Genomic DNA, 18,135 nt, shown 5'->3' on the forward strand with positions numbered 1-18,135 from the left:
TGGTTATACGATGGTGGTTTACATCTTGATTTTTATCTATTTTTTTTATTATAATTCAAGTTTTAATACTTCTAAATAAATATATTTTGTGAAAATTATAAAAATATACTTATATTTTGTACATCAACAACAACCAAAAAAAAACTCTCTTTAACTTTTGTATGTATTTTTGCTTGTGTATTTTTGTATTTTTTATAGGAAAAAATAAAATTAATTATAATCAAAACTTTTGTTCATCCTATCAAAATAAATTGTATTGTTAAGTAAACATACTTTCTTTTTCTTTTTAAAATACTTTTTCAATTTGTTGATAAAAAATAGTCTGAATTATTAAGAGAGTGATATACTGATAATTTAATAAATATGGATTATTTGAGTTAACTAATAGTATAATTTATTATTGTTGTTATTTAGAGCGATGGTCATTGAAAATTATAATAACTAAATCAAATAAATTAATTAAATTAATAATTAATTAGAAATATCTTAAGATTGCAAAAAGTTTATGTTCTGGTTATAAGCACAGGTCGCGGCTCGCAAATTGGCCTGCTCGCGACTCCAACTTTTGTCGCGGCCCACGACTTTCGTGCTGGTTTTTGCAATATTCGTTTTATTCGGTTTTGTTAGTTATGCAATAACTACCTAACGGTTATGGTTATATTATCTGAATTATTTGGATGAATTGATTTAATATCGACATTGATTCGTGAATCGATGTCGCGGTTCATGAAGTGACATTACTTCATGAATGGTTGTGTGCTTTTCTATAAATATAGAAGACACGTGTTAGTTATTTCTTACATGGAATATACATGCAATTTCTGATTTTTCTTTTCTCTCTAATACTTTACATAGAGAACTTGCAATCTTCGATTGTAAATTTTCGCTTTTTCTTCCACTTAATTTTTCATGTCGTTCTAAGTTTCTTGTGCTAGGAATTTAGTGTAATTCCTTGTATCTCAGAACATATTTTTAGTTTATATTCCCAAGCACCGTAGTAGGGAGGAAATGATATTTTTGAAAATAGCATCTTGCCTAGATTTAATATCAAGTTCACATACAAAATCTTCTTATTACTATGTTCGATATATGGTGTTTCCCATGATGAAGTTCACATTTAGTTTATGTAAATTTATTTTATATGTTTGATTAATAAAATTAAAGTCACATTTACAACAATTATGTGACTATAGACAAAAGTATGGATTATTATTAATATTAATTTTTTTCTTTGTTATATTTTTACATTTGATTGATTGTTATTTTATATTTTCTTCTATTTAATTTTCAGTTTTTTATTTTCTTTATTCTGTAAATTATTTATGCATTTATTTTTTTAACTCCCATTATTGGCCATTACAAATTAATAAATCAATTTTTATATTTAAGTAAGGTTTATAGAAAACAATATAAATTTTTTAATGGATAAACTTGAAAATGTGTTTATGTATTGACTATACTTGTTATTAGTTGAGTGGGGGCTCAAAGCAGAATGACACCATGACGTTCGTGAAGATGACTTTAGCCTTTGGGCATGCTACTTTTTTGTCGGGGAAAAAGTAGTTGGGTTTGGGAAATGCACTGGAAATTACAGATAAATGGCTGTCTATTTCATAGTACCTCCTCCTGTCTATGGATTTATGAAGTTGATACACTTGATACGTCAAGGGTTTTGAGATTTTTATTTACCATTTTAGTTTTATTTATTTTACTATTACTCTTCTGTTTTTTTATGATAATTTACAAATTAAGTGATTAATTAAGAATTTATGCATAATAGATGCACCGTTTCAATTGAGAAATTAATTGATTAATAGTAAAATGTTACTATTATCCTTAAATAATAACATAAGTGTAAGAATGGATGTAATGTGTAGTAAATTAAAATAGAGGTAAGTAGCACATTCTTATAATAAAATGATATTTTGTTTGATTTATCTCTAGATATTTTTTATTAATAATATCAACTTTTATAAAATCACTCATGCACAATTAAAAATATAAAAAATTAAAGGGATATTATCAATGGTACCCCTGTACTATAGCAAAATAACAATGGTACCCCAGCTAATTTCAATGGTACCCCCCAAGTATATGCTAATTACAACCGTGACACTATGAATAATTTTTCCGTTAAATGTCCGTTAATTTCTTCTTCTTCCCTCTTCCCTTTTCTTTTCCTGCTCTCCTTCCATGGCTCTTAGTATGGAATCTAAGAGATAGATCCTCCATTCTTCAAACCTTTAAGACGAGCTCCAGTATACCCCCCAATTATCTCACCCAAAAACTTCAGAATTCTAGAAAAAATTAAGAAAAAGCTTGTAACACCCCGGCCCAACGGACCACCGGTGACTACTCATGAAGACTGTAGACTAGCCCCACAAACCAACACAAGTCTTTCCAGCGCACTTTGGCCTCACTCGTGCGCCCCCGGGAAAACTTCCCAGGAGGTCACCCATCCTAAGATTGCTCCCCACCAAGCACGCTTAACTGTGGAGTTCGTAGCAAATGAGCTCCCATGAAAAGAAGATGCACCTTGTTTATATAAGTAGTCTATCAATCATTTTTCAAGCTAAATCTGGGGTATTACACTCACCCCCACTTAAGAATACAACGTCCTCGTTGGACCGTAACTTCAAGATCTTTTCCCCCACTAGGTGCACTGAACATTATCAGCCACGGTCGCAGGGTTGCTCTGATACCACTTGTAACACCCCGGCCCAACGGACCACCGGTGACTACTCATGAAGACTGTAGACTAGCCCCACAAACCAACACAAGTCTTTTCAGCGCACTTTGGCCTCACTCGTGCGCCCCCGGGAAAACTTCCCAGGAGGTCACCCATCCTAAGATTGCTCCCCACCAAGCACGCTTAACTGTGAAGTTCTTAGCAAATGGGCTCCCATGAAAAGAAGATGCACCTTGTTTATATAAGTAGTCTATCAATTATTTTTCAAGCTAAATCTGGGGTATTACAAAGCTTTCAAATTACAAGCCATGAATTACAAATTGCAGGAACAATAAAATCTTTTTCATCCCAAAAAACAGTATTTTAAACTGCCAGAGACAAAATTTTAATTAAATAAAGAAATATAAGAGAAAACAATACCATAACAAATCAAATCAAAACTTTGATCCAAAATTAAAAAAAAAATCCAAAAACAATGAAAGCAATTAAAGATCCAAAACTCAGAAATTCAAACCTGTAAAAAGACTAAAAGTTTAAAAGAAAGAGATCAAAAGAAAGATATAAGCTTTGAATACCTGTTTATAAGCAATACAAATGAAAATAGACTTTCTTTAGAACATACAAATGATTATGTTCCTTATATTGGTCGAGTTGTTCGAGAGCTTGAAATAGTAAACAATATGGTATTGAGGTGAAGCAGCCATGGAAGGAGAGAAGGACGAGGAGAGGGAAACTAACCATGGTTAGGTCATTCGAGATTTAACAGACATTTAACGGAAAAATCATTCATAGTGTCACGGTTGTAATTAGCATATACTTGGGGGTACCATTGAAATTAGTTGGGGTACCATTGTTATTTTGCTATAGTACAGGGGTATCATTAATTATATCCCAAAATTAAATTAGCGTATTAACAATTGCATAAAATAAACTAAATGAAAAACATGTGTTTGAAGTAGAGAGAGTACAACATTACAATGTTAAATTAGTAGGAGAAAATTCCTATATCTTTTTGAATTTGCAATAATATTTAAATTAAAGTGAGTTTTTTAAATATAATGTAGCAAGTTAAAATGAACTGAGAAAATTATAGTTAATAACTTGATACTCTCACACTATCATCACGAGGTTAATGGGGTTGTTTGAGGTTGGTTGATGACTTTTAGTTTGTTGGTTTGATCAATTAAAAATGTTGATTATTTTTACTATTTTATTAGTTTTGAGTTACATATATGAAATAGTTATTTATGTAGATATTTGGTAAAAACTAAAAAATAAGGAGTATAATATAGCAAATGGTTGTTGGCTATTTTTAATGAACGGTAAGACAAATCAAAAGTCATTAAAAAAACTAATAAAATTAGTTTATTTACTTTAATTTTAAAATTGGTTTTTTCAACTTGTTAAAAAGTCATTTATCAATAAATATTTTTTTCAATGCACACTTTTGCTCAAAAATAGCCAACAAATCAAATTAATGAAAAGTGATTTAACAATAATTTATTTTTTATTTGAACCAATCAATAACTAAATTCAAAAGTTATTTGACTTCGATATGTTGCTTGCTCAATAATTTGAGTCTTCTTAAATTAAATTAATCCGAAACTTCCTATGAAGATGGGATAGCGGCTCAAGGATATATGTGGGTCCAATGCTTTAAGAAAAGGCAAGCCAATCCATAAGCTGTTGAAAGTATAAAAACTTTTATCATAAAAACAACAAATAAATAAAGTTAAACTACTTTTGTTAGGAATATTTAGGTTTTAAATCTATTTATTCATCAAGCCTATTATATGATATGGGCATATGGCATTCTCACCTAACACCAATTCATACAAAAATCTAATTAAGTATTATTTAAATTTTAAATAAAGAGAAAAATGGTAATTGAATGCATTTTTCAAACAAAAAATATATTTGAACTTATATTATCAATTATAGATTTTAATCTTCTAATCTCCTACTTTCATCTTATTTGATAAAAATATAATATCAATTATAGATTTTAATCTTCTAATCTCCTATTTTCATCTTATTTGATAAAGATATGATATGTTGTTTTCTAATTTTTAACCCACACAAACCCTAATCATTCACATTAGACTATTTCACTAGTCTTGGATTATCCTCTTTTAAGTATCAACCCTCCCAAAATACTTTCAAAAAATTATTAAGAATTCAACTTTTCATAAATAATTATAAGAAATTTAACCTTAAATAATCTGATATTTCACTGATTTCCTACAACATATTTTTACCATTAATAATCTTAACTCGAGGGTCACTTACTTAAGAATGATAATTGTTTTTAGGTTATTTACCACAAAAGGAAAATCAAATAAAACAGCAAAGATATAAAAAAATTAAAGGTAGAGTAAAAAACATCAAAAAACAAAGTGAGAAGTTTTTTAATACTTTTTGTTCGTATTTTATCCAATTTAATTTTGTTTTTTAAGTTTTTTATTTTTTACAAAATTATTGTAGGATGTTTGTTAGTTGTTATCTTGGTGTACTCCTATCAAACACCATTAAAATTATAATCATTCAAGTTAATAACATAAAATTATCGTAGTAAAATCAGTAAAAAAAACTAAATTATTCATTTTAAATAAAGATTATTCTAAATAATTTTTTATAATTATAAATATAACAAAAAAAAATTAACTATCAACCAAACCAGTGAGGTGTACTCCTAGGCTATAGCTGTTACTCGTAAGCAGAGTCGGCTCTACATATAAAAATCGATTTTTAAATTAAATATTAAAAATATAATATTTTAGCAACATATGTGAATCTTCATTTAATTTATATCAATATTTTTTCATAATTAGTGATGATTTACTAGCTTGATAATGACTAATTATTTTATAATAATTATTGATATTGGATTTTTGGCTATAAGTTACTATTTGATTGTTTTCATTGACAATTATTCAACCTTAGCAACTAAGTAGAATTATTTATATAAAAAAGTTATTATTGTGTTGTTGTATTTTTTTTAATTGAATTAATTGAACAAATTCACATTTTATTTGATAAAAATTAAATATAAATTTATTACCGTCACTTATAAAATAAACGTACACCATCGTACACATTTTTACTCAAAAAGTTCACATATAGGTAATATAACTATGGCTCAGCGCCTTTAAGTGTTCGGAAATGACCTTGCTGCTGCTAAGTCCTACAATTTTTCGTCGAGTCATGAATTCTTATTCCACTAGTTATTAAACCTACCATATTATTACTTTCTCGGTTACCTATTAATGTTTCCTAAATATTCACAAAAATTAAGTAAAATTGAATCCGTTCAATCTTTTATTTTATTGATAAATAAAGTTAAAGGAGAACATATAGAAACCATAAACATTAAAAAATATTTAAATAAAATAAGTGAGAAAAAATATAAAATTATTTTAAAAATAATTAAATAAATTTAGTTGGTTATATGTGTGAACCATAGACAATATAAAAATATAAAAATGAAGTTACTGAAAATATGTAGGGAACAGAACCTACATATAATATTAAAATTAAAATAATTTAGGAAATTTAATTTTAAAAATCACATCTTTTGCTCGTTGTCTTTTAAATTCCCACCTTTCGATTATTTTTTAAAAATCCGACCTTTATATTGTGTTTTCTTTTAAAGTACTAATCTCATTAAGTTACTTGCAAAATTTAGTAGTAAACAAATTAAGAACCAAATAGTCGGATTTTTAAAAGAAAACGCAGCATAAAAGTCGAATTTTTAAAAAATAATTGAAAGGTAGAATTTTTAAAAGACAACGAGCAAAAGGTGAAATTTTTTAAATTAAATTTTTCTTAAATTTAAAGCTTTTTGTGACTTACAGTCTCAATGTTATTGTTTGCGAATTAAAACCAACAAAGTATCAATGTCTACAATGTTTAAGTCAAATCACAAGATTTCAACCATTTTAGTAGTCAGAATTATAGATTGAAATTATGCATTTGGTATGAATGTTGTAAACATTAATATTTTTATAGTTGTAATTCACAAACTAAAAAACATTGAGACTATAATTCACAAAATACTTAAATTTTAAAGCTGTAATTTCTAAATTATTCTTAAATATTATGATGAGCAATGTTATTTATATTTAAAATTTGTGATATAAATAGAAAAATTATTTTAAAATTAAATAATCCAAAATCACAAATGAGAATATTATTTAGAAACGAATACGAACACTAATCACTCCAAATATATTATGTTCTAAGCTTTTAATATTAAATTTAAATGTGAGTCGGAGAGAGTGTAATGAGAATCATAGGATTAACTTGTAAATAAATAAATAATTGAGAAAGAGTGCACACAAAAAACATTATGGTAGACTAAGGGTTGTTTGGTGCATGATATTTCGGAAAGGGAATAAGATTTTGTCCTAAAAAATACTTTGTTTGTTTAAAGGAAATAAGAGTACATGAAGAGATTAAAAAAATAAAAAAGTCCCAAGGTAAATATTTTAGGAGATGGTGGTATTTTAATTGAAACTTTTATTGTTATTTTAGTATATATGTTTCCTCCAAGTCCTTGACAAACAAAAATAAAATCTTTTTATCTGTAAAGTTTCATATTAATAAATATTTATTCAAAATAATTTCACTTATTGTCCATCTGATGTAAATAATCCTGACTATCGATTCTTTCTAAATAATCCAATCTTTATATTATTTGCCGACAGCATCCCATTTTACATTTTGACCGACTATTTTAGGCACTTACCACTCAAGAGGAGTAAAGTTAAAACAACAAAAAAAAAAAGGGGAAGAAAAAGTTAGTGTAGCGGCTACTAAGTACCTACATTAGCAATTAAAATGTGAAAAAAAATGCTGTCAACAAATTAAATATAAAGATTTAATTATTTAAAAATAATTAGTAATAGAGAGTATTCACGACAAATAAACTATAATTGAAATTATTCCTGACAATTTTTACATATATACTCTGCCAAACACCCCCATAATTCATTTTAGAATTACGAATACAGAAGACGGAGAAAATTGTAACCGGAAGTGGAAGGTTCAGGGTAGACTGGTTGGTACCCACTGTCTTCTTCTTCAGTCTCCTTAACCTGTGCCTCAAGGTATCTTTTCATCCCAATTCATCATAATTCTTATAACCTTTTCCCAAATCAATTTTAGGGTTTTCAAGTTTCATTCAATAAAAAATTAAATTAAGGATCAAAATCAAAATCAAAATCAATTCATGCATTCAACCACTAAATACGAGGAATCACTTGTTTAGAACCTCTGATTTCTCCTTAATCATGTCGAACGCCGCCGGTGAAGAAGAATCCAGCGTAGTGTTAAGCGACTTAGAAGAGGATGATGATAATTCACCGGCGCCGATGAAATTAGCAGTTAATTCATCGGAACCTGAAATATCCGTTGAGAAATTCAACGAATTACTGGCAGAATATGATCGCGAGAAGAAAGCTCGAATTGCTATTGAGAATTCGAAATCGGAACTCGATGTTCGGTATAATCGTCTCAAATTACTTGCTCGGGAAGCGATCAAGAAGAGAGATGAGTGCACGAATCAACGAGATGAGGCGATTAAGGAACGCGATGAAATCGTGAGTCAAAGAGATGATGCAATACAAGCGAATGAGAAGTTGAGTAAGGAGTTGATGGAAGTGAACAAGGCGAAAGAGGAAGTATCAAAGCAATTGGAAGAGGCATTGAAGGGGAAAGATACGTCTAGGGCAGAAATTGAGGCGGCTGCACAAATGTTGGTTACAGGGATTGAGAAAATTTCAGGGAAAGTAAGTCATATCAAGAACTTTTCAGGTGGAGGTTTGCCAAGGTCACAGAAGTATACAGGATTGCCTGCTGTTGCTTATGGTGTAATTAAGAGAACGAATGATATTGTGGAGGAGATGCTTAAGCAGGTTGATTCGATGACTAAGTCAAGGAATGAGGCTCGAGAGATGGTTGAGCAGAGAAATTATGAAATTGCAATTGAAGTTTCTGAGTTGGAAGCAACCATTAGTCAGTTAAGGGATGAGGTTGGGGAGAAAAGTAGTCAAATCGAGGGTTTGGAGAAGTGCATTGTTGAGAAAGATGGGAAGTTAGAGGAGATTGAGGGTGGGATGACGGAGAAGATTGGTTTGATTGAGAATGAAAGGGAGGAGTTGAGGAAGTTAGTAGATGGGTATGAGGGTAGAATTAGGGATTTGGAGCTGCAAATGGAGAAGCAAAGACCTTTACTTATTGAACAGTTGGCTTTTGTGTCGAAAATTCATGATCAGTTGTATAATGTGATTAAGATTGTGGATGCTAATAATGGTGATCAGTCAGAATTCTCAGAGTCCTTGTTTCTTCCTCAGGAAACAGGGTTGGAGGAGAATATACGGGCGTCATTAGCTGGATTAGAATCTATACATGAACTAAGTAGAATTGTTATTGCGAAGACTAGAGAAGTTTTGGAAGAAAAGAGCCATGAGGTGAAGAGTTTAAATGAAACAGTTGCCCGATTATTTAGGGAGAAGGAGCATGTAGGGGTTTTGCTAAGAAGTGCTCTTTCTAAGAGATTAACCTCGGGTTCCACAACTGAAACAAATGCAGTGTTCCAAGTTGCTGAAAATGGGTTAAGAGAAGCTGGAATTGATTTTAAGTTCAGTCATGTTCTCGAGGATGCTAGCAAAGAAGGTTCACAGGAAACAAAGGATGATGAAATTTATGCCCTGGTAAAAATGTTTATTATTGTAATAATTGTGTTTGAAGAAATTGTGTCATTTTCATGTCAGCTTTATTTTTTGATGGTTTGTAGGCTGGTGCTTTGGAAAGCATTATCAAGGAATCACATCTTCAAATTCTTGAGCTTCAACATTCCATAGAGGAGCTGAGGTACACTTTAGTTTCTGAAAATCTTTGACATGCTTGTATTGATACTTTTAGTTGAGGCATTATTATATTTGAGCTGTTTGTGTCACATTTTTATGGCATCACTCTGCTTTATGCTTGCTGCTTCTTTAGAGTTCTATGCAATGATGAAATTATGGATCTCGAGTCTTGACCTTCAAATTCCCTGAAGTGGACATTGGGGCTGAGTGGCTGAGCAATGTGCTATATATTGGTTGTTTTGCTTGTGTGGTCGGTCTTTTTTGAGATGCTATCATGTGAATAATGGAATATAGGCTACTAAATGTCTGAGAGAATGCTTGACCCGGTGGGGTTGTGGGTGAGGCTAGGCCTCAGGGACTTCTCATTGCCTGCTTTTTTTCCTTGCTCTGATTGTATCAGCCTTCTGGTTGTTTGCCTCTAACGGCACCTTTAAGGTAGTATGATTGAGTAGAATCACATGAAGTTTGTATGATGCCTCTTCTCTTGTGTTGTTACTTATACATGTATTAGTGTGATAGTGCAAAATGATGGTTCCTTGGTTATCGCGGATTATATTTTGGTTGCGGTAAGCTCCAAAACTTTTACAATATTGTTGTGATAAGGTGATGGAGAGAATATTTTGCACTATGGTTTACCTTGATTTGATAGTAACTAAGATGATCATAAGTTTGATAGTCCATAGTCTTTGTCTGATGTTGCTTGTTGAAGCTGTTGAATTGGTCCAGACTGTTTTCAACTCTTGTCTGCAGATAATAAGTTTGATAGTCCATAGTCTTTGGCTGATTTTTGATTATTGAAGCTGTTGATTTGGTCCAGACTGTTTTTAACCCTTGTCTGCAGACTGTAGCTGTAGCAAACAGTTGTTGCTTCCATTTAGGCTTCATTGTCATGCTCCATTACCTCTACACATTGTCTCAGATGAGACTCCTGCCTTGCATTGTTTGGGTCTATTGTGTTCTACTATTATTTTCACTTTCTTTACTGTACTGATGTGATCTGATGATCATAACTCATGATACCATCATATGAGATAGTAGTTAGTACTACTGGAGGCGTTACGTTGGATGCTGTACACACATCCAACGTCTGTAATGGATATACATACTTGGGTTTAGTCTTTGAAAATTAATACTTCTATGTATACTAAAAAAAGATTGTCATATCCATATTTTAATAGCTGGAGCAAATTATTGTAATCAGTCTGTCATAGACTTCTGAAATGACTTAGTAATGTAGTTATAACTTATGACTTGTATTCAGTTTATTTTCTGTGTGTGGATTCCTGCAATGAAGAATTATAGAAATTATAGAAAGTTAATAAAATAATATAACTGGTCTGGAAAATGTTAGCTTCATCAAGATTTATAGTGTCTTCTGCTAGGTATTATTAATTGAACTAATTCTAGGTCTCCCCACTTTTCAGCAAGGCAGTGATGCTATAGCTAGCTCTAGTAGTTGCTTAATGGTGTTTTGTTCGTGCTCTGCTGAATCAGGTTCATGTGTCTGATTTGCATTTTCCATTGTTGCTTTAAGGGCAGAGTCAAGTTTACTCAAAGAGCATTTGGAGACTCAATCCAAGGAGCTCTCCCTGAGAAAACTTCGTATTGAGGAACTTGAAGAGAAGGAGCGGCAAGCGAATGAAAATGTAAACTTCTGACTGGTCTTTGTAATTACACATCTCATCATTATGGATTGATCAAATCTCTTGATTTTAGAGGATATAGAGGTCATTGTATGTATCACTTCTCATCCATTGACTTATCATGGATTAGATTGAAGGGCTTATGATAGATATTGCTGCTGCTGAAGAGGAAATCACAAGATGGAAAGTGGCAGCGGAGCAAGAAGCTGCAGCTGGAAGAGCGGTGGAGCAGGAATTTCTTGCTCAGGTATGCTTTGGATGCATTGCTACATTTTAATTATCGACACTTTAGAAACTAGATTCTTTGTGATGAGATGCTTTTCCAGTCATTTGGATTGTTATCTATGTGAAGTGGTGAGCCTTGCATGTTCATTGTGATCTTTTTGTATAAGATGTCCGCCTCCTTTCTCAGAAAAGGCATTATCTTTGTGCTGGATTCTTTGGTGAAAATTTTTTCCCAGCTCTTTTTCCCAGTAGTACCTCAGGATACCTTGCATATATTTAACGAAGTCGTTGGTCAGCCATGGTGCCATCCACAAATAATTTTTTTAAATAAGTTCTCTACGTGCTTTTTCTGAATTGAAGTGAATCTACTCATTTAGAACAACTGGATTTAAAAGAGAGTATAGCCCATTATAGTGGCTAAACTACATCAAAAAACATTGGCAAATCTTCTAGTTGGTGAGAGCATCTAAACCTAAAGGATAAAACAGAGCTCGCAAAGACGATATCCACCCCCAACAACAATGCCAATGCCAAAGATTGATTGGACTCGACGCAGAAAATTAAGGCATTGTGAGCGTCAGTTCTGTATCTCAAAACTACTCACCTTATCAGTAAATTGAAGCTTTTTCCAGCATTTACTCACAAAAGATCTGTCAGAAAAAAACCCTGCATTGCTTGTTAACTAGAATAGAGAACTTATGTAGTGAAAAGTACACGTTCAGCAAGCTAAAACACCAAAATTCTAGAAAACAGACCATTAACTAGGCAATTTTTGGGACTGAAACTGGTCGAATCGTAGTGGTCTCATCTCATCTTTGTGTTGAGTTGCTACTTTGAGGACTTTTAGTTCCTCAGCCAAATTTGATCAACAAAGTGGGAGACATGATAGATTAGAGCTATTCGTACTTGACTTAATAGCAAACTGCATATGTTGTTGGAACTGTTGAGAATTGTTATCTAATTGAGCGTACTGCAGATTTAGTAATGGGCATTGGGCAATAGAACACAAATCTTGAGCTATGAGACATAAACAATTTTGGAAAGCAGGGTAATTGTAGTACAGTTGGCTAACCATTGCTAATGAATATTATCAGCATATGCTTAATCTTGATGATGTGCCACACCTTTTTGAAAGAATTATCAAATTTCTCTATGCTAGGAGCCTTAAGTGTTCAATACTATATTGAGCTTTGTCTACCTCACAATTGAACAAGTTTGGCTAAGGAAATCACCAGTAGATCTGCTATGTTGAGGCCTACTTCTCCTATTTAAAAGCTAACCCCTGTTCCCTAATAATCGAGAGGGACTACTAGTACAATAAGCTGTTGTTATTATTGGCCAAAATCACTGCACTTGAGAATTTTGATGAAGAGCAATCTCTTAAAGACCTAATAATGTGCTGAAGAGAGTGAATAACGCTTGCTGTAGCTCCTGCAAACAAATGTCGATAACGAGTTGTAGAGCTTAACTGAGACTTTTAGAATTTTTTTTCTTAGAAAGAGCTGATAGTTCTTTATTGTGAAGTTGCTTTGATGGCAATGTCAACTACATTCATTATATGCCATAAAGATTACACATTCTACCTTCCCAATACCATGACGTCGTGATTTCTGCCAAACATCACCAACAAGCTTAACAAAGTAACAAGCACTTCAATAAGCCATATAGTTCTGGAAAAAGGCCTACCTCCACCCAAAAAAAATCTGCATTCTTGAGAAGCAAAGGAAACTGATTATAGCTTCAAACCTGTGTAGCACGTGTATGTCTCCTGGCTTGTGTTTTGCATAGCTGAGATAGACCCGGTAAGATTATGGGTTGGGTGCATCACAGGGACGTCCCACTTCAAGAGGAAGCTGAGTAATTTTGGGACGGAAAGGGAATATTATGCACGTACCCAAGTCAGCCATGAATAAGAAGGGAGGATCTTTCACTTGGAATTCATAACAAAGTTGAATGACGTCTAAATAACTCCTTGTATGTTTGGGTGCTGCATTTTTAGAGATTGGGAAGAGGAGAGAGAAAGTACTTTCCAATTCTTAATCCTTTCCTTATGTTCGCTTTTTTCTTGGAGAAAAATAAGTATTAATTCTTTCTTTCACAGGAACACACACCCTCTTTGTAACGAGTTGGAGTTTCTCTACTTTTGACATTTATTCCAATTTCCTCTTTAGTTTTACTTATATAGACTCTACAATCTACAGTAATAGTATGTGCGTACGTTGTAGTTTCTAGTTTCAATAGTAATTTCCAAAATATTGGATTGTTAAAAAAAATTCCAATAAAAAATTATTTACGTATTTATTAATCCTGCCATTCTTATAAATAATATATTCTGAATATTATATTTCCGGTTCTAGATATTTACTTCTTTTTTCCATACCCTATATTGCACTCGTACCCTGTAATTTGAAAATTTTCTGTTTCCTGTCCTCATATTCATCCTAGTATTCACATTGATGCAACCTAGAGGTTAGATTGGAGCTATGGCCTATGAGGTACTTATTCATCAAAAGCTGATTTATTAGAGTTGAAACTGACTATGAAAAGCAAGTGGGAGTGATTATAGAAGTTATGGCTATTAATTTATTTTAACACAATGCTTTTCCTTGTTGGGAGATCTTGTTACCTAACTAAGAATGAAAATGGAATTCTGGTACTTCCTCCGCCCCCCTGATTTTGCCCCTTCTATTATTTTAGTCCATCTTATGATGCCCAATTGTTCTGTTACTATTTCTGGACATGATCCCACTAAAACCTATAATTTATATATCTTTCCTACATTAGAACATATAATTACCTATATGGCACCACCTACAATACCCCACTAATATACACATTTACCCACATTTTTTAGTTCTTGTGCCATCTCCTTGAGATGCAATCTCAGGGAGATATAGAACTATCTCCTCTTCTTGCTAGAATTAAAAGTTAGTGTTATATTTGTTGTCTTATTCATTCGAATCTTTGAGTACTATGTGCTACTATTGGGATACACCGAAGTTTCTAAGGTGAGCTTCTCTCATAGCACCTTTTGCCGCCTAAATTGAGCGCCTTAGAAGACTTTTGCTCTTAACCTCAGAAGAAGCCTATTTGATATGGGTGCCCATCAAAGATTCAAAAAATCATAGTGAAAGACTGCCACTCCAATTGAAGACAGTGTGAGTCGGTGACTAGTCAATAATCTGCAGAGTTTTTTAATTGCTGCTTCTCATAAAATAACAGTATATATTGAAGAACTCTGCGGATTCTCATTGCACGGCAGACAAATAGAGACTTCGCACTACTTTCTCCTTGAAGAAGGAGGGGTGGGGGGGTTAGTAAGAAACAGCTTGCTGCTAGGGAAATCATTGGACCTCTAGCTTCGTCTTGAAGGCTGTTTGTTAGGTTATATCGTTCTTTAGGACGACAAGTTTTTCTTCTCTTATAGTTGTTATATAAGATAAATTATATGATACCCTCTAATTATATGATTTCTTCTAAATAAAAGGTGGTGGATCTTGTGTGTTCATGTGAAGTTGCTAATGATGTTTGCAACAAAGGTAAAATGGAAATAAACTCTTTGTTATTGTGGGTTAGGAAACATGCGTTTAAATCCCTAATTCCGGCTTGTTGGGAGTCACTTAATAATTCTGGGGTAATCGGATGATGTTGTGTTCTTTGTATTCCATGAGCATCTTCCTGGAACAGGCTTTTGTTCGTTCTTTTCACTCCTTTATGTCTAAAGCCGAAGAGTAAGAGATTTGGAGAAAGGATGCTTTTTGGAAATAATTTATTTAGCCATGATCTCGGGCTTGACTGGGTGATCTTTACTCTTATGATTGCAGATATCTTCTTTTAAGCAAGACGCCGAGGAAACAAAGCAAGCAATGCTAGAGTTGGAGAAAAAGCTCAAATTCAAGGAAGAGACAGCTACTGCAGCGATGGCTGCAAGAGAAGCAGCTGAAAAATCATTGAGATTAGCAGACACCAGAGCTTCAAGATTGAGAGATAGAGTGGAAGAACTGACTCGGCAGCTTGAAAACTTGGACATTATAAACGACAGCCGGAATAGTACTCGTCCGAGATATGTATGCTGGCCATGGGAATGGCTCGGTATCGACTTTGTGGGTATGCGACGGCAGATTGATATGCCGCAGCAACAAGGTTCAAATGAAATGGAGCTATCAGAACCTCTTTTGTGATTTGTAATTCTTTTTAGTTTCTGTAATTTGTGTCAATTTTAAAAATCTCATTTGGGTTTTCTTTGTATAAATTGAATTTGTAGCTCGTCTCCATAGTATTGGAAATTTTTACAGCTCTGTCCATAGAACACATAAATTTGTTAAAAGCCACCTTGCTTACTGATCACCAACTAGGAAGCTGATGGTTACACTTCACCTTAAATCAATGATGAAATTGCATTATATTTGGTTTCCTAGCCAGTGCAGTGCCAGTGGCATTATTTCTTTTTCCAAAATTATTACCCCTGTGCTTTTATGTGATTGCTTTCATTTCTATTTATGCTTGTCTCACTTTGCATCATTTTTTTGTTTGTTAATGATTTTTTTCGATAAACTTATTCTCTCTTTCATTCATATACAATTTTTCCACTCATTTCTTCTAACTACTTGTGTGGTGTTGTATTCTTCAATGACAATTTAGTTTTTACGATAGCAACGAAAGGAGGTGAGAATATTATCTATTGACTATATAAAGGTAAGCAAATCTTTTTTTTTTTTTTTTTTTTTTCCACTTCTACTTAGCATTATAATTCAAGTAAATTCTGATAATTGTTAAGACCATCCTTGTCTATTTATAACGGATTGAGGGAATTTTAATTTATTAGAGTGGGTAGAAAACTTGCATCCTACTAGAGATAAAAAGATCAGCAAACTCCAACAAACAAGAAATGTGTGAAAATTGTTCAAAATTTAACCAATTGGGTATTATTATACACCATTCAACTTCCTTGGAGTCAAAAACTTGTTGGTAAAGCATGTTGTAGGTGTGAATCACTTAGTAGTATTCTTACTTAATAGTAATACATAAGAAGATTGAAAGAGTGGAGTTGGTTTTTCTAATATAAAAAGTCATTTTTATATACTTTTAGGAGTGATAAGAAAAACTATTACTCTTCGAGTAATAAGGATGTTTTGGATATTTTAGAGGCTTATGAACAAAAAAAATAAAACGTAACATTAATAAACAACGAAGAGGTGTTCATTCGGGTGATCGGGTCTGTTTTAGACAGGTGTCATTCGATTTGGTTGTATTTCGGATCGATTATATTTCGGTGTGACGGGTCATACTCGGGTTGGGTCGGTTAGTCACGGTTCGGTTGAAGATCGGTTATTCGAACTATCGGGTTAGCATTAGGTCGGTGTCGGTTAAAGTTTGTGTCGAGTTTCAATAGGTCTCGGGTTGCCATCGGTTAATAATTGGTTCGGTTTTACTAGGTACAGATAGGGTTCGGGTATTTTCAAGTAGAATTTGGCTACGAATTACTAATTACTATTGATCAAGTCAGTATCAGATTAAGTTGTTAGTCATTTTTTAATTGATGATAAGGTTCCTTTACTTAAAGCAAAATAGTGAAAATGCAAATCAATTAGTGACCATTATTACATTGTTACTTTTACTTGTTTGACAGAAAATTAAAAGTGGTTAAATAAACATTGACCATTGATTATTACTCTAAATATATGAAAGCATGTATTTATAAAATTTATTTTATTAAAATATTTATGACTTTATTAGAATAAGTGAATAACTAATAAGATGATTGAATATGAGTCAATCATACTTCTATGTAAAAAATTGGTTCAGGTTTACAATAATTCGATCTAAACTTTATTCGGGTTAAGTCGGTTTTAGCCGGATCGAGTTCGGTTTTGAGCATGGTTTGGTCATTATTAGGTTCGGGTAATCTCGGTTAACGGTCATGTGTCGATTAGAAAAATCGGTTATAGCTCGGGTTCAGTTTTTCCATTACCGGTTCAGGTATAGCTTTGAGTCAGGTAATATCGGCTCGATAAACCTTAAAAAGGAACACATTTTCGGATCGGTTTACTTTCAATTTCGGATCGAATTTTCGAGTCGGGTCACTTTTGAACAGGATGTTTCTCAATAAGGTAAAACTTAAGTCTAATCAATCAATATTGAGAAAAAATACAACAAATCATCAATATTCATTACCCACTAACCCAAATTTAATGATTCTCTTTAAAACAATATGTTTCTAAAAGGAAGCTTGTGAAACTAAAATATTAAGTAAAGTACTAGTCGAATATGTTGTCCTATTCTACAATAGCGTAAATATATAATTAAATTATTATCATTAAATATAAACGAACTAGTAATCTGAGACTCTCAGATCCAATCCAACAAAACTTAATGCATACTCTTACTCTACTTTATTTTATATGGGCCAAGTTAATTATAGACGGTTTCTCAAACTTCTCACAAAAATTTATATATATATATATATATATATATATATATATATATATATATATATATATATATATATATATATATATATATATATACATATATATATATATACATATATATATATATACATATATATATATATATATATATATAATAAAAAAATAATGGAGATTTTTTAAATTACTATCTAATGTAAAATTTTTATAAAAGAAAGTTGGCCAAGGCCCAAGGGTATATTAGAGAAAGGATACTTGCTAATTCATTAATAAGATCCCAC

The 18,135-nt window shown here is 32.2% G+C and overlaps 1 protein-coding gene across 1 annotated transcript; it reads left to right on the top strand.

Annotated features, from left to right (window-relative positions):
• The first annotated feature begins 7,670 nt into the window (after positions 1–7,670).
• LOC130807870 (uncharacterized protein At3g49055) lies at positions 7,671–15,840 on the top strand. The gene is made up of 5 exons (XM_057673242.1): positions 7,671–9,402; positions 9,486–9,562; positions 11,093–11,204; positions 11,332–11,448; positions 15,251–15,840. Exons 1-5 carry the CDS (start codon positions 7,981–7,983, stop codon positions 15,605–15,607), a joined length of 2,085 nt encoding a protein of 694 aa, XP_057529225.1. The 5' UTR covers positions 7,671–7,980; the 3' UTR covers positions 15,608–15,840.
• The last annotated feature ends 2,295 nt before the right edge of the window (positions 15,841–18,135 follow it).

Source organism: Amaranthus tricolor, chromosome 3 (genome assembly GCF_026212465.1).
Source record: "Amaranthus tricolor cultivar Red isolate AtriRed21 chromosome 3, ASM2621246v1, whole genome shotgun sequence".
NCBI classification, from domain to species: domain Eukaryota; kingdom Viridiplantae; phylum Streptophyta; class Magnoliopsida; order Caryophyllales; family Amaranthaceae; genus Amaranthus; species Amaranthus tricolor.